This window comes from Perca fluviatilis, chromosome 5 (assembly GCF_010015445.1).
Source record: "Perca fluviatilis chromosome 5, GENO_Pfluv_1.0, whole genome shotgun sequence".
NCBI classification, from domain to species: Eukaryota; Metazoa; Chordata; class Actinopteri; order Perciformes; family Percidae; genus Perca; species Perca fluviatilis.
The window spans coordinates 26,071,384-26,095,838 of NC_053116.1; the positions used below are offsets into that span (position 1 = coordinate 26,071,384).

The 24,455-nt window shown below is 40.0% G+C and overlaps 3 protein-coding genes across 6 annotated transcripts; 1 reads left to right on the plus strand and 2 right to left on the minus strand.

Annotated features, from left to right (window-relative positions):
- Window positions 1–201: 201 nt before the first annotated feature.
- ybx1 (Y box binding protein 1) lies at window positions 202–5,265 on the minus strand. 4 transcript variants are annotated; one of them, XM_039799746.1, is made up of 8 exons: window positions 5,015–5,265; window positions 3,049–3,112; window positions 2,751–2,784; window positions 2,577–2,666; window positions 2,093–2,446; window positions 1,633–1,730; window positions 992–1,278; window positions 202–548 (listed from the first exon to the last, which is right to left on the minus strand). In XM_039799746.1, the coding sequence occupies exons 1-7, from the start codon at window positions 5,118–5,120 to the stop codon at window positions 1,038–1,040; spliced, it is 987 nt and encodes a 328-aa protein (XP_039655680.1). In that variant the 5' UTR covers window positions 5,121–5,265; the 3' UTR covers window positions 202–548; window positions 992–1,037. The 4 variants fall into 4 exon arrangements, with proteins under 4 accessions (XP_039655680.1, XP_039655684.1, XP_039655683.1 ...); XM_039799750.1 differs by having other exon boundaries at window positions 1,645–1,730; window positions 2,156–2,446; window positions 5,015–5,264; XM_039799749.1 differs by having other exon boundaries at window positions 2,156–2,446; window positions 5,015–5,264.
- Window positions 5,266–7,428: 2,163 nt separating this feature from the next.
- Window positions 7,429–24,194, minus strand: ppih (peptidylprolyl isomerase H (cyclophilin H)). Its single transcript, XM_039799752.1, has 9 exons — window positions 24,002–24,194; window positions 11,509–11,573; window positions 11,369–11,392; window positions 10,762–10,806; window positions 9,158–9,200; window positions 8,829–8,921; window positions 8,506–8,593; window positions 8,360–8,400; window positions 7,429–7,860 (listed from the first exon to the last, which is right to left on the minus strand). The coding sequence occupies exons 1-9, from the start codon at window positions 24,065–24,067 to the stop codon at window positions 7,792–7,794; spliced, it is 534 nt and encodes a 177-aa protein (XP_039655686.1). The 5' UTR covers window positions 24,068–24,194; the 3' UTR covers window positions 7,429–7,791.
- On the plus strand, window positions 13,281–14,989 carry si:dkeyp-100a1.6 (probable G-protein coupled receptor 160). Its single transcript, XM_039799751.1, has 2 exons — window positions 13,281–13,400; window positions 13,753–14,989. Exon 2 carries the CDS (start codon window positions 13,791–13,793, stop codon window positions 14,901–14,903), a length of 1,113 nt encoding a protein of 370 aa, XP_039655685.1. The 5' UTR covers window positions 13,281–13,400; window positions 13,753–13,790; the 3' UTR covers window positions 14,904–14,989.
- Window positions 24,195–24,455: the final 261 nt, after the last annotated feature.

Sequence of the window (24,455 nt, forward strand, 5' to 3'; positions counted from 1 at the left end):
ATGCCATTTGACAGTTCTAGTTGAATTTGGTTGATTATAAAAACCTTAATGCATCATACAAAATTGGATTTGTCTATTCATATTTGAAATGAAAATAACATTTCTACTTTACTGTAAGTTACTCTATGTAACAATTTTTTTTTAATTTGTAATTTTTAAAGCCTGCGTACTTGAAATAAAAATAAAGCCAACACAACAATATTCCTGGTTTCTGGACTTTTATTGGAGCTTGCATTTTGTTAAAATGTTTGAATACATAAAAAGTTATTTAAAAATGTCAAACTGACCAGATATCAAATTCCATTTTTTTCTTTAAAAACCATTTGGTGTAAAAACTTAGGACATATTTAGAAAAACATTTGTTGTTTCCCCAAAACGTTTTTGTAGCTGTCACATAAAAAGAATGGAAAAAAAAAACAAGTCTGCATAGATTCTGCAGGCAATCTGTGGTAATCTTGTCAAATGCATGGTGCAAGCTTGTGACGATCTTCAAGTCAAATCTTTATTGCTCAGATCTTGTTTGATGTTTCATCTTGTTGACAAAAAAACTGAAAAGAAAATTTGCAAATTAGTCAATTGTTCAATCTGTATGCTGCATTTTCAAATAATTTGAGTTTAGTTATGTAGCATGCTGCACCATGAATTGCCTGAAAATGTGCATCATCATCATCACCAGATAGCAGAAAAAGAATCCAAAGCCTAAAGCTGCTGCCCTTATGGAGAAGAGACAATAGCGAGGGCTCTATGGTGCCAGACAGTTTGCTTTATCAAATCCACTGCATGACCTCATGCTTTGGATCATCCACAACAGAGCCTAAGGAGTGCAAATGACAAGCTAGCCAGCCTTATTTAGCTGGCTTAGCTATTCAATTTTAATGTTTTAAGTTTCCTGGTAATTACTGTTGGCTCTGTCTGAATCCAGATTTATGTGAAGCTTAATGGAAATGATTAAGATGGACTCCGATCAGCCACCACGTGGCTATAGACTCACCCGGACGATGGTAAAAGATGGTAGGTGCCGGTGGGCAGGTTCTTTCCTACTCAGCCCCACCCTGCTGAGCCTCGGGAGCGGACGTTTTCTCTGCAGTTGGGTCACCTCCTGTCTTGGCCTCCTTTGTTTCCTGGCCAGGTTTGCCTCCAGTCTGTGGGCGTCTGCGACGGTAGTTGAAGTTACGGCGGTAGCGCCGCTGGCGGGGCTGTTGGTTCTGACCACCTTCGCCGCCCTGATTCTCCTTGTCCTCCTCGCCGTCCCGCACCGGTCTGGGACGGGGTGGACCCCTGGCGTGAACAAGCAAAAAGCAAGGGGCCATATACAATCACGACTTGTATGGTAACCAAGAAGTGGTGATATCATGCAAAAAATACATCCACTAAAACGAGATGCAGTTTTAAAGTCACAAGACAATTGCTACTAAAAAGATATACATAAGCAAAATTTGAATGCACAGCTGCAATTTGAGGTTAGGCTGCAATAAAAGGAGAGCTTATCTGGCCAAAACAGGTAGCATTTATTTATGCAGGTTTGTTTAAGAGGTCAATTTAAGTTGGTGGACTCGAGGCTAAAATTCAGACAGCCCAGTGCTTTACTCTCCCATTGTTGCGACCCTGCGTCAATGAAGCCAACATGCAAACCTTGGATTGAACCTTGGTCGGAAGCCTCTGTAGTAGCTCTGCCTCGCTGGTTTGTTGCCCTGGTCAGGACCTCCCTGGCTCTCGTCACCCTCGCCTCCCTGAAAGCAAATAGAGCAAACAACTGACACGTCGCTTTTTCCAAAGCAAACACGTGGGCAATCAAACTTTAGAACATTTGTTATATAGTGTACAGTCCTTGTAATTGAAACTGGCGAGCTTGCCATTTAACGTTGAGGCTGATAGAAGAGCAACATCAGGTAGCTCCAACATAGCTGAGATTAGGGACCTATTTGAGTCAATATGCAAGATATTGGCCGGACCCCCGATACACCAAGATCTTTTGTTCGCAACCACGTGAGTGTTGAAAGGAGAGGGTGTTGTGTATGACATCAACATATCATGGGTCCCGACTGGGACTGCTGGGTGCCTGCTTCAAGATAGAAGCCCTGTGACGGCGTACCTCAGTCATCTCTCCACGTGGTGCGTTGGTGTACGGGGGCCGGCGGCCGTAGCGTCTACGTACAAAGTATGGCGGGTAGCGCCGTCTTCCAGGGTAAGTGGGCCTTCGCTGCTGTTGTGGCGCATCTCCTTCGGGGGCACTCTCTCCCCCATCTCGGCTGCTTTTGTCACGACCTCCGCTGCCTCCGCTGCTTGGCTCACCCTCTCCGTCGCTCTGGTAGTTCTCAGGATATTCTCCATTACGGGGAGGGCCCCTTCTTCTGGGATAGCGCCTATAGCGGTTCCTGTCAGCTGCGTACTTACTGCCTTGGACTGCAATGCCTCCTGGGCCAGTGACATTTGCCGCCTCTGCTCCCTTTAAATAAATAAAAAAAGACTTACCTAAATTAACAATCTAGGGAACAATTAATAGGATGTATTTTTTTAATAGCTGCAAACTAAAATCAGAACTTTGGACCTAAATTATCAAACAAAGCACATCTTACCTTCTCTCCCTCAACTACATCAAACTCCACAGTTTCTCCGTCTCCAACACTCCGAAGGTATTTCCTCGGGTTGTTCTTTTTGATGGCTGTCTAAAATCATGAATATTGGATATGTGAGATTTTTTTTTTTATATTCATCATAATTAAAAAAAGAAAACACTACCTTTAACTTACCTGGTGTACAAAAACGTCCTCTTTCGTATCATTCCTTAAAAACAAAAAAACAAATCTGTTATTTCTAGATATCAGTACGTTGCTGAGCCACAGAATGTAACAATGTATCTGCAGACAGATTGCAATTCTTCCAGGGAGTGTAGGGATAAGTACTGTGCTAACAGCATGGAGACAAGCAGACAAATCGTCTGGTCAGCTTTGTAAGCAAATCAAAGACATAATAGGATTGGGAATGTTCCTTCACACACAGATGATATCAGGGTCTTTAGGAAGCGGGATGGGGGTGGAGTCCACTTACCTATTGATAAAACCATATCCATTCCTGACGTTGAACCATTTGACTGTACCCAAGACTTTTGTTGCTGCAATGACACACAATAAAACTAAATTATTAACCAAGTTTAAACTTGAGTCTTTTCCTTTTCAAAGTTACACTGATAAGATAGCATACTGAGTATAGATGAAAAGCTTTACTCACTCAGTAGGTTATCTTATAGATGAAAAGCTTTCAACCAGCTTGTCCATATTTACCACAAGAAACAGTAAGAGAAGGACAGACTATGAAAAACTAACCATGGCCAGATAATGTGGAAGTTATATTTAACTCCCAACTGTCACTGTGTGCCAGCTGCGCTTGGTGTGAGGTATGAACCAGGAGCATTATGACCCAGTAATGACTGCGCCATTTCTCATGCAGAACTTAAGATTTCTTATCAAATTAGCAGTGCCTCTGTCTTACAGAGCTGCTGTAGAATGGCATATCAAAGACGGATCTAGTAATAATATACTACTACGCTGTGGTCACTGACATTTCAAAGTTCAACTACTACAGACCTACTGCCCCATTTTGAGCCGCACTGCTCAGTACTTGAGCATACACACGTGGTAAAGTCGCACCCGGATACGTTAGCAAGCAGTGATCACAGCTGGCTTGTTAGCATAGTAGCTAACGGGGTCTCAACCATGTGGTTGGATTAAAGCCAGCAAGCGGAAACTACCGTAGCACATCAGATAGCACAGCTATATTAAGACCAAACCGTATGCAAAAATAAAAAGAAAGATGTCGTAATATTTTTAATCGAACAAACAAACAGCTAGCTAGCTAAATTGCGAAAGAAATCCCATGGAATCACTCGGCGGACATTTTGGGTTGCCCCTTCAGCCATGTAAATAGCTACCCTAGCTTCGTTAGCGAACGAGCTACCGTTGCTGTTAAGTGGCTAGGCCCTTCATTTTGAGTAAAATCAGAGGACCACTGACAGTTTTATTCGGATTTATTTATATACCAACCTTACTATGATCGTTTGACAACTATGTTGGGCATGAGTCTGTGAAGGTGTTTCGACTATTTTTGGAAGAAAAAAAAACTACTAACGCGGAACCAACCCCTTTCGTGTGAACAAAGAGACGGTCAGCAGCTAACGCTAGCTTGTTTTCGACGATAGTAGTCGTGGCCGGCTAAGTGAGCACTATGAAATAACGTCGTGTTCCACAGTGACGTGTGGTTAAATTGTTAAAACGTTATAGGTAACGTTCTAACGTCTCGACGTCAACTACTATTGCCGAATTACTTAAAGATGTGTGAAGAGTGGCACTAACGTTACCGTAGAAACACGAATCCTGAAGCAACCCCAGCGACCGTGCATGTGATGGAAAATCTGCAACATGGTATTTTTGCGGCGGCTTTCGGACGGTAGCTAGTAGGCCGATGAACATGAGAGATTAGCCGGTTGAAATTGAAGGATTAGCTACATTTGCCCATCATATATTCTGTTTGGAAGGAATTGTTGCTTGGAGAAACAGTTCATGGTTTACAGCTGATATAAAACAATTTACTAGGCAGTTAATTGTAAAGCCAGCTATGATGACCCATATTCCAACTGACATTTTGAAACGTTTCGCTTCTTGGCAGCAAAGGGACATTTATTTCACCAGTCAATACCAGATTTAAACACTAACGTTAATTTACTTAGCGTTAGTAATATCACCAGTTATATATAATCGACAAAAATGTCACGGTTAACGTTACTATTAGCAGAAGTAACCTTTATTTGGTTATCTGTCAATTTCAACTAGCGAACGTTAACGTTATTCTAAGCGAGTTAACGGCATTATCAGTTTGTTAACGTTATTCAACGGTTAACTAAGCCTATGATCGTCTAGTTAACGTTTGCAACCGCCGCTTTTGCGCATCGCCTCTTCTATGATCCAAACCACGTTAGCTAGCTAGCTAACTACCGTTAGCTCATTTCCAGTAGTCTTACCGATGACCTTCTTATCCCCCGCGGAAGATGCGGCTGCCGGGCTGGATGGGTTCTCCACATCGTCAGCAGGCTGCGGCGGTTGTTGTGTCTCGGCCTCGCTGCTCATGGTTACTCCTGGTTGGTATTGGCTTCTGCCGACGGCGGCTCTCTGCTATGTTTCCCGGTGCTAGATGGTAACCTGGGCCGGCGGTGGTGGGGGCTGCTGCCTTCGGGCTCTCTGCTTTCCTCTTTCCGCTCCCGTTGCCGATCGAACTGGGCAGAATGAGATACTGAGCCGGGGAATGTTCCTGGTCGGGGGTCCGCCCAACTAGTCTTCGAATTGGCTGGAATCTGTAACGAAACATAAAACGCGTTCCTATTGGTTGAGACAACTGCCTATTTCGGTTGAGGGAAGAGTTTGCTAAAAGTGATTTGCTAAAGGAGGAAGCTACCTGTCCATCCTCACCGCCCCATATAGTGATGTCAAAGCCAGACAGATAACCGTGACACTTGGATTCAATTTGATACATCGGTACATTAACCTTTATGACAAAAACGTGAACGCACACAGTTATATTTTAAAGAATAATATTCTGTAGCCCGAGTAAGATATTGACTTATTGATATCATTGTTTATATATCACAGGCAACATGTTTTATATTTAATTTACTTTGTATGTATATGTATTTTTTCGGTCTGTTCACAATGTTTAATGTAGAATAATAATACAAACTCGTGACACTTTTGGACTGTCTGCTTGGTTGTGTCTTCATTTGACGGATTTTAACAAAATGTACAGATAGGCTACAGCAAAACATGGTAGCTAGAATTATATACCATTCCGGCGCCATACATTTTCTGAAAAGACACATTACGACTTTAATATTATCTTTATTTCATGTTCAGTCGCCTTGAAACTTGAACCAGTTTTCATTTTTGTCTCATAAACCTTGGAATATAATTGTCATTTTGTAAATGGGCTTGTCTGAGATTGAATGAAGAAGGATTTGTATGGCTGACATCACTAATAACGAAATATAAAATGCCTTTAGACGTTGCACCCTGTCTGTAGCCCCATGTGCACCGAGTGCAGCCCTGTGGAAATGTATTGAGGGACCACTTACCGAATCTTAACGAAGGATTAGGAAAGCCTCGATATTTTATTAAAGCCTACATAACATTATGTAAATGTTATATTTATTTTATATTATTTTTACTGCATTGTCAGTTGCTAGTGTCTCTTAAACATACATTGGAAGATTAGGAAGAGAGCTAATTTGGGGGTGCTGTAGGCCTAAAGAACATATCATTATTCTCACCAGCATATACAGTGCACAGCCTGTCAACAGAACTGGACAGGGAGGACATTTAAAATGTATTGTTTTACTTTTCTGTACATTATTCTTAGATACATTTCTTAAATGTTATGATGATGTAATAATACCATTTGCTTCTTCTCTCATATTACCCTGGCCAATAAACTGGTGAAATGCAGAGCGCAGAGCTGACAGACACCGACCAAGTGTGAGACAAGACAACCCCCATTGTCATGTTAATGCTCCACTGGCACTGTTCATGAGCACTGGCTGATGTGGGAAGAGCTCGCTGTTTAATGGCTGAGCCCCGTTCTCCCACACAAAGATGGGCTTTATTATTGACCTCAGACGAGAGCCTCCCCATGAAGAGATCCCCCCCCCCACCCAAGAAAAAAATCTTTTGTGCCAAGGGAACGAGGTCCAAGGCCGAAGAGGTAGAGTGTGGATGGGGGAGGGGGTCTGTTGGTTTGGATTTGTATGGATGGCTGGGATAAGAAGAGGTAGCCATAAGTTCAGCAGAGGATTGCTTGGCACTTGGGTTTGTGCCTTTCACCATAGTGTTTCCCTCCTTTGCTTCATGGCTCTGAAGTTGATTGTATAACCCAAAATCACGTCAGAGTCCAAATTTACATCTCTGCACAACTCAAACATGAAGAGGGGGAAATAAGCTCATAAACGCTGCCATATTACACTTGGTATACAGTGTTCTTATACATTATTAAATGCAGAGATGAAATCAGAGCGATTTTAAAACATTGGTTTGAAACTATAGTTTTTAAATACGCGTTAAATGGATAAAATGATAGATTAAAATATGAAAATAAAATGGGCCTGACAGACTGCAGATTTTTGTAACTCACTTGTAGTTCGTTTTACACTCCTACCGTTAGCATTGTAATACATACATATTTTTTGGGAAGCTGGTAGCAATTAAAATTGCTTGCTACTACAGTGAACTTAAAGTCAAAAATAATTACACATTCATACTTTAAATAGTATATAATTTTTTACTACATCTTAACTTAATATTGGAAATATAACAACCCAAAGATTAAAAGTCTGATGCCATTTACAAATGTAAACAGCTCTTTTCAAACAAAATAGATCTCCTCCAAAGGTTTATAAAAATGTAAAACAATTTATTGATCATTAATGATACACAGTGTGGCTGAAATAGGAATGAGAATGTTTCACATGACAAGCATTCTTTCTTCAGGCTTCAAAAAGTCACATTTTCTCATTTGTCTATAACAGGATACACAAATTGTCTCCATTTGGACTCGGAAAATCAACAACAGTGTTGAACATGAAGTTTTGCTAAATTAATTTGAAAACAGACCAAAATGATGTACTGCTGAACTTGATAATGCCCTTCAATGTGCATTATAGGAGAAGGCATCCATACAGGGAAAAAAAATATCAATATGTATCATGTATACAGAGGTTGAATAGTTCTTGCATGGTGTTGTGAGACTGATGGATTACATCTCTCCACACTGTGCAATGAGGATTGGGAGCTTGGGCTTGTTGTTGGGTCCAGTAGGAACATTCTGTAGACAGGAAGGAGCACAAATGTAATCATGTAAACATTACACTCAACTAAAATGATCCACATGGATTTATGCACAAAATCAATAGTCTGATTACTTATTACATAAACATGATGCAGATTAATAATAAGCAAGATGAATGTACTGCAAGTGTCAATGATTGGGTTGCTTTGAAATATGTATGAAGTTTTAAACATTTTAAACGTTTAACTGTGGAGATGAAAATGTGCAGGACAGTGAACGTTAAAAAGGAAAAACAAGCATTTAACAAATATTGTAAAATACGTACGTAGTTCTCTTTAAAAATTGATTTGAGAAATGAGTGAAAATAATTTGGGGGAAGTTACGAGTCAGTACACAAAAGTAGTCACTTTAAACATGTTGGACAATTGTTCATCACCCAGTGGTGAGTGACAGCTTCTTATTTTCATCAATATCTGTGGTATGTCACAATTCTAGCCATTGACACCAAAATATTAATATTACAATAGGTTTTTACCTCAATTTTTCTCATGATCAGCAAACCATCGACCACTTTTCCTGAAACAGTAGTGAACAAAACAGTTTAACTCTGGCACATGGACACATTTAAGTAGCACTCCAAATGAAATATGAATGCACAATAAATATCATAGCCTTACTCACCAAAAACGACATGCTTTCCATCTAACCAGTCACATTTAACACAGGTAATGAAGAACTGACAACCATTTGTCCCAGGCCCACTGTTTGCCTGAGTAAGACAAACATTATTAAGGAAGAATGGCAGTTTTAAAAATCTATCTAAAATATCTATATTGGTTAGGGTCAATCCACTTTGAGTGGATTAATCAATATTTGGATTAATCAAATATTGTATACAGTACAATATAGGATATGAATTTTTGTTGTTGCAGGAATTACAACATCTGAATGAAGTTAAAGAAAAGAGACCCTTTCCTGATCTAAGCATTGAGCTACATACATACCATGGCAAGAAGACCAGGCGCACTGTGCTTCATTTTGAAGTTTTCATCTGCAAATGGACCTCTGTAGATGCTGCAGATCCCAGTTCCATCCCCCTTCACAAAGAGACAAAAACAGTACATGATAGGGCTCACAAAGTAGAAAGAGAAAGCTATAACTTTAGATGTGCTGTAATTCACAACAAGACCACCAGGTGGAAAACGACTAAATCAGAGATTACTGTTGCTTTCCATACTTCTCCACTTCAATTTGCATTTCACCTTTTTAATCCATTCAGGTGAGGTTTAGCACTCAAAGAAAGCACTTTTTTCTTTTTCATGCATATACTTACATTTACAAAGTCCCCTCCTTGTATCATAAAGTCTTTGATCACCCTGCCAATTAACAATGAAAACATCAGTACAGTCAATATTATTTTTAATTTTAGTATATTTTTAAAAAAAAAAAATTTTTTAAATTTTTTTTTTATTTATTATTTTTTAATAATTTTTTATAAAAAAAAAAAAAATTATTTTTTTTTTTTAAAAATTTTTTATAAAAATATTTTTTTTATTTATTTAATAAAAATTTTTTTTTTTAAAAAAAAAAAAAAAAAAAAAAAAAAAAAAAAAAAAAAAAAAAAAAAAAAAAAAAAAAAAAAAAAAAAAAAAAAAAAAAAAAAAAAAAAAAACACACACACCCCCCCAATTTTTTTTTTTTTAAAAAATTTTTTTTAATTTTTTTTTTTTTTCTTTTTTTTTTTTATTGTTAAAAAGAAACAAAAATTGCTGATGTAATATCTATATCCACGACGTTCCACTTCCGGGATTGCTCCGGTGCCATAGGAAATTCCGCCGGATGCATGTCTTTTCACCGATGTCCGGTTTCTTCCACTTTCTTTGAGTTGGAATTTTAAACTCCGGTCAATTTATGAGGACTGTGGTTAACTGCTCCTCAGATCTCTGCATGGTAAATTGAGACAGCTAGCTATACTTACTGTCCAATGCCAATAAACCAGAGCGGGTTTTTTTTCCCCCATCCCGGAATGCGGTGTGAACAAGCCAGACCCTCCTCCCCAGCGCTTTGGAGAAGGGTCTGGCAAAGCGAGACTAGAGAAGAGGAGTGTCGAACGCAGTGTCAATGACTCCGATCAAACTTTCAAACTACGCAGCACTGACCAAATATGAATCAAGATTCGGTTTGGGCTTTGCCTATTTCTAGCCTAAAATGTCTTCAGAAACATATTTTAGTGTACTGTTTAGCTGTAAAATGAGGTGTAGTTTTGGCTCAACTTGGTCACAAAGTCTCATTTGATTTATATTTGATCAGCGCTGCCTAGTTTGACAGTTTGATCACGAGCAGTCATTGACATTGTGGTGGAAACTTGCCACTAGGAGGACATAGAGGAACATTACGTTTTCACACAGATGATCTGTTTCATGTGCTACAGTCAGGATAGAGTGACAGTTATTTTTTAAATAAAATGTACCTACAGAACCTTTAATGTATGTATTCTAGATAGTGCATATGAATGAACAAACACTATATAAAACGTAACATAATACCCTTAAAGGTGTAGTTTAATATGATTGTAGGCACTTTGATGCTACCGATGGGATTTGCTGTAGTAGAAGCTCATGAGCCAACATTAGGTGCCTATCCTGGATTTCAAAAAGGTCAGCATAACTAGAATCACTTTCATTTCAAAAACAAACTTTTAATGGCTCATCCAAGTTCTATTATTTCATTGTGGGTCCATTTCCTAATTATGAGTAACTATGCCTCTAGAACTATAAATATTAAGACATAAACAGCCTGAAGGCCAAGGCTGACTATGGACAACAACAACTCTAAAAGCCATGTGTGGGTTTCTACTTGAAATAATAAAAACATATTAATAAACAACATCCAAGTATATTGTGAGCTATAGAAAAATCAAGCCGCCACATTGTGTACCTGTGGAATGTGCAACCTTTGAAACCAATGGGGACTCCATCCTTTCTGTAAGAAGTTTGAGAACAAAATGAGGTTGGCAGTAAAGACAATCACACTGTACTGTACTACAAGATTTTACTTCTGTGTTCAGGGTTTAGGAATTGAGCTTCTCACAGCAGGTTATGGAACAGATTGTACTGACACTCAAGGTGTGGTTTTGGCTGATAATTGGCAAACGTTAAGTGTTGGCTATGACACATGTTGAAAGAATGCAGAGCATCTGGACAGTCAGAGGACATCGTTTTTCTTAGTGCAAATATGCATTTGAATTTAACAGATATGATAAACTTATCTTGATTTGTATTATTTTAAAAATTCAAGGAGACACATCTCCAGGTAATGATCTTTTCTTTCATCCTGCTGCGCTCCTGCCACAGCAATACTGTCCCTGTCTTGGCTCTTTGTTATGCACCCATATAAATACCCTTTAGAGACCTGATAAAACATATATGTGGCCAAATAATCAGGTTTCGTGTTGTTTCTCCTTAGCCCTTATTCTGAGGGAAACAGGTTTCCTCATTTTCATGTGAAGTCGTGTTTGTGTACCATCAAAGAATACAGCCCTTACCTGAACTCTCCAGTGCAGAACTGCCTGTAACAGATAATAAGAGTGTAAGTAACATCTTCATTGTTGACATATATACCTGGGATCTCGCTTTTCTCTCAAACTTTTCAAAACAGCCCATGTGATGCAGACTCTCTCCTTACCGGAAATTCTCGGCCGTCTTTGGAACCACATCGGCAAACAGCTCGATCTTCATCCGTCCGACATCCTGACAAACAGTTGAGAAAACTTTGGGTAAACACACAAAACAAAGAGATAATACGATAGACAGAAACATATACAACTTAAAAGATTGGACAAACAGTTTGGCCTCATAGAGCAGGGAAGAGAGATCCGATCACAAATGGTCACTCAAGATGCATTTGGACTAGGGCTGTTGGAACGAATTCCAAAAGTCGAATATAATTCGATTAGTAAAAAAATCAATACTATTCAAATGCTGACTTTAAAAAAAAAATAAAAATAGTAGTAGATCTGTTTAGAAGTGGACTCAATCCTATAACTACGTTCCTGTAACTACTTGGTCGGAAAGCGGCTATTAATAGCCACAATCTTGAAGCATGAGACATTAATCGCCTATACAAGCTTTGTGTGCGTTTGGTAGCATAGGAGTCTGTCAACCCAGGCCTCCCAACCCAGAGGGACATGCAAGTGTCCGACTGCTACAGCAATGTCTGCATGTCTGTATCAGTGTGTGAGAACAAACATTGTGCTGTTGTCAAAAGAGCGTTTTTGTCCCTGTGACATCACTGCACAACTCTCGCTTCGGTCAACGCGGACGACTCACAGTAAACAAATCAGCCATTAGGTCTCCTGTCTGTGCCATTTAGACTATACTATACGTTTTTAGTTTAAATTAAGAATACCAAAGCTAAGTGTTGGTACTGAACAAACCCCAAAATATTGAATCTGCTAAGGGTTTTTTTTCTAGCTGGAATCTGACGTGCCTAAAAACAACAGCAGGTAAAACAGCCTAACCTTAATGAATGCATTTGTTGAACTACTTTTGTTGTGATGCTGGAATAAAGGGGTCACATTTAAAATTATTTCTAAAGATCACTTTAGATTTCTTTAAAAAGGCAGGGTTGGTTATGCTGTAAAGCTAGCAAGATATGAAAGTAGTATCTCCTCGGGGCTCCGTCTAACCCCTCCACCAACACTGTAGAGAAGATGATAAGAATGCACTAAACTGATTTAGTTACAAGGCCAATGGTTTCACTTAACTATCATGTTCAACAGTACAAACTCCAGGAACACTGACAACCACATCTACCACACCTTCTTTAACTCACCTGCAGCTACCTCATACCTAGGATGCCATGCGTAGGAGACACTTTTGTATGTCATCAAATTACATTTTTAGGCAAATGTTCTGAGCCAATTGATATTGTAAAAATAAATAATTCTATTTCTGATGAAATATCAAAATTACATGGTTTTACTCATTGAGGAATTATTGCATTCCTTTTAACTTCTACCCCTTAGTTAACTGCATTTAAGTATTTCTGCAAACATAAAAAACTGACTGTTAGTGTTTCTGGTATGGTATGTGTGGTACAAGAGCTGTTTTTGTTACAATCAGGTTAGGCAAGTATTTCTAGGATGCAACCTCAGGGCTCTGTGATGTGATTAGGTTTCCTTCTATATAGTACTGTCTGTAATTGTAGTTTGTATAGATCCGGTATAGATCTGGTGCAGGTGAACAAAACCAGACACAGGGTGTGGTTTTCAACTAACAATTTGATTATATTTCCAGTCTGGGTTACCTGTTACAGGAAATGCAAATCGACATAACAAGAGGCAGTCACCTTCGGGGAATACAGTATGCGAGGGAAAACAAGCAGGCTTCTTTGCAGACACAGAAGGTGTGTCCCATCATTTGTTTGCATTGAAAATGGTAAGGTGGAGCTCTAAAGAGCTGCCTCAAAGAGAACTGCTGCACCTAACAACGTACACCTCATAAACGAGTCTTCATAAAGGATTCAGGGCCTGACAGGAGATCTACTGAAACTCAATGAACTAGGACAAACCTGAGGTTCACACCGTTTTATTTTCTATTTATTTTACTTGTTGAGTTAATGCTACATTCTTTAAATGGCAGAATGTGTGTGTGTGTGTGTGTGTGTGTGTGTGTGTGTGTGTGTGTGTGTGTGTGTGTGTGTGTGTGTGTGTGTGTGTGTGTGTGTGTGTGTGTGTGTGAGAGAGAAACCCTAAAGTTGTTATCTAAATGATTATGAGATTAGAAAACACTGTTACCTACTCAACCATTTTTTGCTACTTCATGCGTGACCAGCCAAAGGTGGAGGACTCATGCATCCACATTATTAATTGCAGTCTGTCATTTGTATAGCCAATGTTTCTAACCAATATTATCTTGTCTATCACAGCACTTCCTGCACCACTGAGCACTGTTGCAATAACAGGAATGCTGCCCGAGTCTGCACCGTGTCTGGAAACTAGCTATACCGTCAAAATGCTGGCAGTAGTCAAGCAATGGGATGAGGCATCTGGCTGCTATACAGACAACACTGACAAGTATCTGATACTCATGCTTTTCAAGTTGGGAATGGACGCAGTGGTCTTTTACTTATGCTACCGGAAGCTGAATACCTCCTTTTTAAGCATTTGCAGCCTGTCCATCATCTTGGCTGATTTGGTGATGGTGTTTTTTACAGCAAGCGTGTTGTTTCTTGGGCCTGAAAGGTATCTTGTGTCACTCTGCTTCTTCTTGGCCAATGCCTCAGCGACATATGGAGCAATCCCGCTGCCCATTATGTGTCTAGGTTTATTGGACTACTGTTTAGAAGATACCTCCCTCGGCAACCAGAGCGCCTTGTGCAAATTCCTAAGGAATGTGGTTTTGACATTGCTGGTGTGGATGCTAGCTGTTATTAACCCCTTTGGTTCTGTCAATTCTGATCTGATAGAAGTGGATTATAAGAAAGGGATAACGTTTATAGTGTGTGAAGTAGAGGAGTCTACACTGCTTACCTACATGATTTTGGGGCTTTCCACAGTGGTAATTTGTATAATGCTCCCCTTTTGGTCAATGATTCCCCAGTGGATGAAAAAGGCTGAGAGGTTATCTGATGCGAGCAAAGAACGAGTCAACCCGAGAAAGATGTTGTTTACCTCAAACAACTGCACAGAGACAAAAATTGGCGAGAATTACCTGGAGGATAATTACCTGGAGGAGACAATCCAACCGTGCCCGCCTCTGTGGGCAAGCCTTACACTGAGCTTTGGTGCATTTTGGATGCCTTATCTCGCTGTGTCTGTGGCCTGTCTGATCTTTGGCTTTGGAGTACCTTCCTACATCACTGTTAACGTTCTGTGGTTGGAGTGCACCAACAGTTTCCTGACGGGTTTGGTGTTCTGGACAAAGAGCAATGGGCAAGGACCATACAGCCGGCTCCCAGAAAACGTGTGCTTGTGGCACGTTTACTGGCATTTGAGCAAAGGAACAGGACAGCAGCAACTCCCTATAGATGGGTTTAACCCATCAAAAGGAAAGAGAAAAACTCTTCTCGATGTGTAATAGAAAAAGAGGCCAACAATAACCCTAACCTACGGTGGCCGGGAAGTGCAATGCAACATTACAAAGAATGAAACACTTTTACAAAGCTCGAGACAAATTTACATTTTGGAAAACAAATTTACATTTTGGAAAACAAATTTACATTTTGGAAAACAAATTTACATTTTGGAAAACAAATTTACATTTTGGAAAACAAAATAACATTTTAGAAAACAAATTTACATTTTGGAAAACAAAATAACATATTTTAGAAAACAAATTTACATTTTGGAAAACAAAATAACATTTTAGAAAACAAATTTACATTTTGGAAAACAAAATAACATTTTCGAAAACAAATTTACGTTTTAGAAAACAAATTTACATTTTGGAAAACAAAATAACATTTTCGAAAACAAATTTACGTTTTAGAAAACAAATTTACATTTTGGAAAACAAAATAACATTTTAGAAAACAAATTTACATTTTAGAAAACAAATTTACATTTTAGAAAACAAATTAACAAGATGCAAAACACTTTTACCAGTCCCGAAACAAATTTACAAATGACAGATTCTTCACGGAAAGGGGAATGTACCACATACAACGGAAGTGATGAGGTGTTGTTGTGCGCGCAGTCAATTTGTGTTGTTGTGAGTGAGTATATGGCGTGAATGAAGTTTATGGTGACTTTACGGTGGTCGGTGTTTTGGAGTTTTTATATGACGCGGGACCTGACGGAAACATTGGAAAAACAGGGAACGATCGACAGCCGCGGCGGATCGGGTTACCGCAGGGGGCAGCGGAGTCCGTCTGCAGCTGCAGGACCTGGAGCTCACTGCCCATTCCTGGGAGCCAAAACCGACACCACGCAGCTGGAGACCCAGGCCGTAGTTTGCGCCCGCTGGAGGGAAGGGAAGCCCGGGAGAATCAGATCCAGGACTAAACGGAGCGGACTGTCACAGCCTGCTGAAGTTTAAATCACAGGTTTCCTAAAGGGAGTCTGGCGGGACTCTGACTGTGGGACTACGAAACACGACTTAAAGTCCGTTAAATAAATAAATACATGCAGAAATAAATGAATCATTAGTGGGGAGTGAGCCTGGACATTTCAGTCTGTTTAAACTTCACTTTGAAGCAGAACCTCTTAGTTCAGAAGGGTGAAGTTTCCGTTTGTACTCATATCTGTGAACTGATTATAATAAATATTCTTTGTATTAACACATTAATTAGTCTCTTGTCTTTTTGTTTAAAAAAAACTAGAACATCGCATGAGATTTTGACGCGATTTATAGTGATTTTATTTCCCTAGACCTTTGCCTACATACTTGCACGATGTTATGCATTATAGGACGGCCCATAGACAGTATATAAGGCAGTGCCTCCCTGTGTTCCAAAGATGGCGGCTCTATTGACGCGCTCGATCCATAACGTCGCGTCAAGGCGACGAACATGTATACAAAACCTCATCACTTTCGTATTGTGGTGTACATTCCCTTTCCGTGAAGAATCTGTCATTTGTAAATTTGTTTGGGACTGGTAAAAGTGTTTTGCATCTTGTTAATTTGTTTTCGAAAATGTAAATTTGTTTTCTAAAAAGTTATTTTGTTTTCCAAAATTAAATTTTGTAAAATTTTTTCTAAAATGTAAATTTGTTTTCCAAAATGTAAATTTGTTTTCTAAAATGTTATTTTGTTTTCCAAAATGTAAATTTGTTTTCCAAAATGTAAATTTGTTTTCTAAAATGTAAATTTGTTTTCGAAAATGTTATTTTGTTTTCCAAAATGTAAATTTGTTTTCTAAAATGTTATTTTGTTTTCCAAAATGTAAATTTGTTTTCCAAAATGTAAATTTGTTTTCTAAAATGTAAATTTGTTTTCTAAAATGTTATTTTGTTTTCCAAAATGTAAATTTGTTTTCTAAAATGTTATTTTGTTTTCCAAAATGTAAATTTGTTTTCCAAAATGTAAATTTGTTTTCTAAAATGTAAATTTGTTTTCGAAAATGTTATTTTGTTTTCCAAAATGTAAATTTGTTTTCTAAAATGTTATTTTGTTTTCCAAAATGTAAATTTGTTTTCCAAAATGTAAAAGTGTTTCATTCTTTGTAATGTTGCATTGCACTTCCCGGCCACCGTACTAACCCATCGCAGTGAAACCCATGATACAATCAAATAAAGACTTGAGCTAGCATTTGTGAATAGTTCACCTGTGTACATTTATTCTGTGTTAGATGCTTATGTAGGTATGTAATACAGCCCTTTTCTAAAAGATCATTTTAGAATGCTACATTGACTCATTATATCTATTCCCTTTTTTAAGATTATTTTTTGGCATTTAGGCCAATTGGATAGGACAGCTTAGACATGAAAGGGGAGAGAGAGGGGGAATGACATGCAGAAAAGGCCTGCAGGTCAGAATCGAACCTGCGGCCACAGCGTCAAGGCCTGGGCCTCTGCCAGGTGAGCTAAATAATTGTTAATTTCTTATACTGCACTGTAACTTTTATTCTCGTATTTTATGTTTTTAATTTTTTTATCGTTTTTAACTGCTCTTTAATGTTTTATGTAAAGCACTTTGACTTGCCCTGTTGCTGAAATGTGCTATACAAATAAAGGTGCCTTGCCTTACCCAGGTATAAATTCTTCTCAATAAATATCGCTAAACACTCTGTCATTTTTCTTTCACTGAACCATGTATTTTTCTACCCCTTGTTTAAAAGCACTAGTGCAGTGCCCGTTGAAAACATGCCTGTTTGGAACGGGCAATTACTTGGCCTGTGGTATTGCTGCTTGTAGAATTCATCCAAACCAAATGGTACCCCAAAATGACTTACAAAAGGACCCCAAACCACTTAATATGCAACTCCACTTTATAGCCTACTGACTTACAGTGTAGGCTACTTCTACATCAGAGACTGTTGTAGCCTACTACTGTATTTAACTAACAGAGAACGCTGCAGATTCAGAATGCAATCACAAAATATTTATTATTTTATATAAAAATGTGGAGTAATCAGACATTAGCCTGAGAACTGAGAACTAATGAGCACATATCTGCGTTCATCAACCACCAGAACCGGACCACGCATGTGTGTCAGTCAGAAAGAGAGAGAGAGAGAGAGAGAGAGAGAGAGAGAGAGAGAGAGAGAGAGAGAGAGAGAGAGAGAGAGTTGTCTCGTGTCGGATCGTTAACGAATTTAACATTTCAGCAGACGTGTTCATTTCCATACAGGTTTAGTGGCTTGACGGTTAATGGTGAATTATGGATTTGATTCGCAGGGTTAATAGGCTCGTTCGAGATGAGCCAGATCTGCGCAGAATCGATCACCGGCGATCGCCGCCCAATGCATGCCGGTTAGATTTGTGTCCGACTTGATCCCTGATCCCGACTTGCTCTGACGTCATGCACACGTGGGCAACGATAATCTCACGAGACCAAGGCGGCCGCAGTTCTGAGACACAGGTAGCTGTCAGTACCCGATCCGTTCCACCGGCACGATCCGTTCTGCGCATGTGCAAGATGACACATATGCCATGACGTAGGCGCAGATGATAATGCTGCGTTCATTCCACCACCACCTTGGAATAACGGCACCGCTTCCACCTGCACGATCCGTTCTGCGCATGCGCAAGATGTTCACACGCTAGCCTCCAGCTAACGTTAGTTAGCTAATAGCTAATTCGGCAGACCGCTAGGTGATTATAGCGGTAGCTAACGGTTAATTCGGCGGACCGCTAGGTGATTATAGCGGTCTGCCGTTAGCCTCCACTGGGAAGTTAACGTTAGTTTAGCTAACGGTTAATTTGGCTAACCGCTAGCTGATTGCAGCGGTCTGCCGTTAGCCTCCACAGTTAAGCTAACGTTAGTTTAGCTAACAGCTAATTCGGCTAACTGCTAGCTGAGACAGCATGTAAACTTTAAAAGACCCTCAAAATAAAACTTGAAAATAAACGTTAACATATATAACAGCTGTTACGTCAGTTCTACTTTACTTGTGCTCATTTAAAATACAATCACTCAATACTTGTCTTTATTGTTATTACTGTAAAGTCTTAATTTAGCTGTAGCCTGCTTTTCCCATTAAGTTTGACTCAACGTTATTTTAGACTGAATCTAGCTGTCCGCTCTGCCTGCACGAGCCGTTCTGCGCATGCGTTATTTTAGACTGAATCTAGCTGTCGGCTAGCGGTTAGCCGAATTAGCTGTTAGCTATCCCGGTGGAGGCTAGCGTGGAACGGATCGGGTACTGACAGACAGCCACCGACCATGTGAATGCTGCTAGTCAGAAACAACGTAACCAGTGGGGCGGTGCCTGTTATTCCGAGGTGGCATGAACGCAGCATTATCATCTGCGCCTACGTCATGGCATACGTGTCATCTTGCACATGCGCAGAACGGATCGTGCCGGTGGAACGGATCGGGTACTGACAGCAGCGCAGTTGCTTTTCACCAAGGGGGTAAGCTTCACTTCAGAACTCGAACCTTCGATGGCGCCATTTTGTTGCTACAAAGGTATCACCTCCTGTTAGCATTCCACTGACCGCCATTTTTTTTACGTCACTTGACTGCGAATAACTTTACATCTGAAGCATTTAAAAATTTGATTTGTCCATTGTTTATTTCTAAAGAAACACAACAATGTATAAAAGGCTCCACTAACTTGTACCTCACGTTATGGCTCCGTAGCAGACGTTTTTGTAAAAATAGGCTAACGATTGTGTCATAACCAAGTGACTTACTGTCGCACAGTAGAGGAATTACCGTATAGTACAGGAGAAGCTCGCAGGCAGTTTCGACTTACATTAGCTGTTTAGGTTTAATTACTATTGTTAACTAGCATGTTAGTTAGCAATAATTGGCCTGTGCTTATGTTATCGCCTTACATATACCTACACTCTCCGTCTCTGTAAGATTGGGAATGATTGAGATTTCTCTTGGCACAGCTACCAGAAGACTTACAACTTTCAGACACGTTGCTCACGTCACATTTACGTTGTCTCTCTCAATTGGAAGCTGCGCAGTAAAGCAAGAGATCACCGGAAAAGTGATTCTAATAGCCTTCACTGGTCTCCGTCCAGAGCAACGGGGTCTATTGGTCGATTATATATATGTCAATAGGCTCGTTCGAGATGAACTGCGCCTCGCCTGTAAAGTAGACAAGAGCAGGCGGTAGCAGCCGGGGGCGGGGACAAAAGTCCGCTCTCAAGTCGGACAGTTTTCCAGCTGACTCCAGCAGCCTTCAGGCTGAACAGGAAGTGACACAAACACTGTGGTCCGGTCGGGTCCGATTCCGATTTAATAAAATGTTATCAGACCCATATATCAGCTCCTACACAGTCTCCAGTTGGTTTTATTATGACAGAGTAGCTGTCAAAATTCTCTACATGTGATCTGTTGCTGATTTTAATAAACAACAGACTGTAGGTGATCCGTAATCTGAACAGATTTAGTCTCTCTGACTTCTAAACATAACTATCAGCCACACAACATGTGTTCTATACAGAATAAGCCTTTAAATCAGACAAATAGCAGTTAAAATCCCTCCGATTGAAAATCAATAAAAAGTTTATATAAAACGTCATCATGTTGAGTCGATTCTGAACCAATCAGCTGTTCGATCAGCTGAGAGGCCGGCGTTTCCCAGCATGCACTGGGTCCACCTGCGTCCGCCTGGCTCTTGCAGTCGGTGAAAAGCAACAGCGCTACCTGCGTCTCAGAACTGCGGCCGCCTTGGTCTCGTGAGATTATCGTTGCCCACGTGTGCATGACGTCAGAGCAAGTCGGGATCAAGTCGGACACAAATCTAACCGGCATGCATTGGGCGCCGATCGCCGGTGATCGATTCTGCGCAGATCTGGCTCATCTCGAACGAGCCTAATGCTTTTCACCAACTGCAAGAGCCAGGCGGACGCAGGCGGACCCAGTGCATGCTGGGAAACGCCGGCCTCTCAGCTGATCGAACAGCTGATTGGTTCAGAATCGACTCAACATGATGACGTTTTATATAAACTTTTTATTGATTTTCAATCGGAGGGATTTTAACTGCGATTTGTCTGATTTAAAGGCTTATTCTGTACAGAACACATGTTGTGTGGCTGATAGTTGTGTTTAAAAGTCAGAGAGACTAAATCTGTTCAGATTACGGATCACCTACAGTGTGTTGTTAATTAAAATCAGCAACAGATCGCATGTAGAGCATTTTGACAGCTTCTCTGTCATAAGAAAAACAACTGGAGACTGTGTAGGAGCAGATATATTGGTCTGATAACATTTTATTAAATCGGAATCGGACCACAGTGTTTATGTCACTTCCTGTTCAGCCTGAAGGCTGCTGGAATCAGCTTGAAAACTGTCCGACTTGAGAGCGGATTTTTGTCACCGCCCCCGGCTGCTGCCGCCTGCTCTCTTCTACTTTACAGGCGAGGCGCAGTTCATCTCGAACGAGCCTATTTTGGCGACTTAACCCGACCCAGGGTGAGTCTGATGAAATCTGATGTATCTGCCCGGTTCAACTCAGATTTTCTCGCATTGCACAGCGCTCTGAAGGAATAATCTCAGAGATTACATTATGTTCTGCCAGCTCACAGCAACTTAATGCAAGAGCAGGAAAAGAGTACCCCCGCTGTTCTAAAGCGTTCTGCATGTGGTGTCTGCTGATGTGCAGGTTACCTTCCCCCAAACACGGACACACATACAGATACGTCTCATTTTATAAAATAGATAGCATGCCTATAACTGGCATCACACTCTGTCTGCACTTGTTGTCTGTGGTTGTGCTTTGTGTGGCAGGGGCGGATCTAGAAAAATATTTATGGGTGGCGAGAGGGGGGCAGGAATTTTTGACGTATATATACACTGAATTTAATCACAGTTATCACAGTTTGGTGAGAAATAGTATGTACACACTACAAAAGGGCACAGGCTGCCATTTACAAACTCATACAGACAAACTTAATCTCATGCAATCAATGTCCTGCATTTGAGATTTCATGTGAAACAGTTCATATTAGGAATAAGTGACCATGCAATGTGATCTCACTTAACAGGAGATAGAAGTATGATAGAAGTAAGGGGCTTCATCACAGGACAGGCATTAAGGTAAGACACAGGTGATGAGTGGCAGATGTGTGAGAGGTGGAAGCAAACAGTTTTTGACTGACTGCAGTCGGACATTGGAGATTCACGCTTGTAAAATGGTCAAATTGGCCGTAACTTTTAATTCGTTGCTGCCAACTGGGGTGGCAAGGCTTTCTTTTAGGGTGGCATTTGCCACCCTATGCCACCCCGGTAGATCCGCCCCTGATACATCCTTAAATTCGGGAATTGTCGTTTGTTTATTCAAAGTCAAAGACAGTCCAAAGTAGTGTAATTTTGCACATTTTGTTTCTGGTCCTCAGGGTGAGAGGGGGAGTGGCCAGCGGCTAGAGCAGCAAAAGCCAATGTGTGCTTCTTTTACCTATATATTTAACGATATCTTTTGCATTTCTAATCCAAACAACGTCATGCCCGTAGCAAGACACCTGTCAAGTTTGAAATCCATCGGACTAACGGTTCGAGAGATATGCGCATATCCGCGTTTTTTTAAGTCACGAGTGTTTCAGGGTATAGAGAAGTACTAACTTGAAGTTTTCAGTGTCAATATGAGAGTGAGAGCACAACAAAGTTTTAAAACGGGTTTGTCTGCAGACTGCAAGAGTCGAAGGGGTCTTGCAGGTCGCAGATGGAATCACTTGCGAGTTTTGGTGGATTTTAAATTTGAAAAAGAACCAAGTATCCCCAAAACTCCTCACACTGCCCATATTAACTCACAGAAATGTGCTGCAAACATTCACTGACATATTTCTTCACTGATTTCCACAGACTATTTTTTAAAATAACAAAAAAAAGGACCATTCGTGCAGATATGCTCAAGGCAAAGCAAGTAATACATTTTCACTGCAGAGGTCTGATTATTACACCTTAACAAGTTTCTCCTTTTCCACTGTGAGTGCTACAACACCCCATCAGAGGAAGACTATCACCAAACATGAGCAGAAATCAAGGTAGAGTACCCAATAGAGGAAGTGAATCTAAAAGAAATACTGCTGCTTTTATAGGGCAGCATACAGCAGCATAAATGGACAGTAGTGTGCGGGTTTAGTAATAACAGTTGCAGGTATTGTGAAGCACGCTGTATGCTGCTGCCAATGTGTTTTGGAGATTAAAGTGTCACCTGCCCAAAGCTAATATTCTACCAATAACTAAAGATTACAGTCTAAATATTCTGAAACAAATGCAAATCATAATCAAGCTAGGAATCCATATGCATTGCACCTTTTTGGCCAATGGTAGGAGGATACATGGTACCCTAAAAGGGCTACAATCGTATGCTACAATGCTACATGCACATTTTCCTATGTTTTGTGTAATTGACTTATGTGAATAAACAATCTTTGAAATGTATCCACTATTAAATCAAAACAAGCTGCAATGTAATGTAACTCCACAAAATGTGCTGTTTTTAACCACTGACATGCTTGCTTAGATTATTGTTCCAAGTGTCTGACACCATTATGCAAAGGATCCCTACAAAGGTCGACCTTTTTTTAAATAAAAAGGAACAAAAATACAGGCTTTTATGTGTATAGGCATACCAGCAACAATAATGAAAAACAAATCCTCCGATTTATCACAAAAAAAATAAAAAACGTGAGCTGCTTAATTAGAAATAGTAATCCTTTTTACCCATATTTTTTTACAAACTTGTTTGTGTTTCGTGACATCTAAGCATAGCATCTAAGCAGCAGTCATTCCACCACCCTTCTTTAAAAAAACAAAACAAACAGTCACTCCACCAGCACCACCTGCTTGTCCCCTGTAGCCACCTCGACCTACTAACGTGATACTTAACGTTACAAGAATATAAACCGTGAGAGAAATGCAGAATCTGCCCATTTGTGTGTGTATCAGATGTGTATTAAAAGGAAGACGTGTTAATACCACAAACGTAGCTAGCTAGTTCACTGGATCACAACTTTTAACGAAAACACGACATTATAGTGACGAGATATGGTAACGTTAACGTTAGTTAGCTGGGAAGTACAGTCGGTGTTAGCTAAACTCTTTCTTCTACTAACCTGCCCTCCGATGGTTATGTCGAAGAAGACAATCGGGTTGTTGGGATTTGTTGATTGCACAGACATTGTGACAGCCTCCTCGCTCTTTAAGACTAAATAAAATGCTATTATTTGCCAGATAAGGATAACACGCGAATCATTTGAATGTCCAGCATATGCGCAGTTACGACCTACGGTGGCTATGGAGAGACATGTTACGGCTCGCAGTTAGGGACAAAACACTGCCAACGCGAGAAAGCGCGATAGTATAGACTTGAATAAATCCACCAGTGCAGTCTAGTTGTAACGTAACTTTAATAGTTTAAATGTAGAGCAACAACAAACATGAACTGTAATAGGTAACGTAACTTCAAGAGTACTTTTAGCTATTACACTTACGGTATAGAGCCAGGATTTTATTGCAGAAGAAGAACTTTATTATTCCCTCTTGGGGATATTCAATTAGTAGTAGAAT

Coding starts and splice junctions, on each gene's coding strand:
- ybx1 (XM_039799746.1), bottom strand. CDS start 5,120: ATGAGCAGCGAGGCCGAGACACAACAACCGCCGCAGCCTGCTGACGAT. Junction 2,667..2,750: donor AGGACGTTTTTGTACACCAG/GTAAGTTAAAGG, acceptor TCATGATTTTAG/ACAGCCATCAAAAAGAACAA. Junction 1,731..2,092: donor CACGTGGAGAGATGACTGAG/GTACGCCGTCAC, acceptor ATTTGCTTTCAG/GGAGGCGAGGGTGACGAGAG.
- si:dkeyp-100a1.6 (XM_039799751.1), top strand. CDS start 13,791: ATGCTGCCCGAGTCTGCACCGTGTCTGGAAACTAGCTATACCGTCAAA.
- ppih (XM_039799752.1), bottom strand. CDS start 24,067: ATGTCTGTGCAATCAACAAATCCCAACAACCCGATTGTCTTCTTCGAC. Junction 10,807..11,368: donor TTCTGCACTGGAGAGTTCAG/GTAAGGGCTGTA, acceptor AACTTCTTACAG/AAAGGATGGAGTCCCCATTG. Junction 8,922..9,157: donor AAGGAGGGGACTTTGTAAAT/GTAAGTATATGC, acceptor CTCTTTGTGAAG/GGGGATGGAACTGGGATCTG.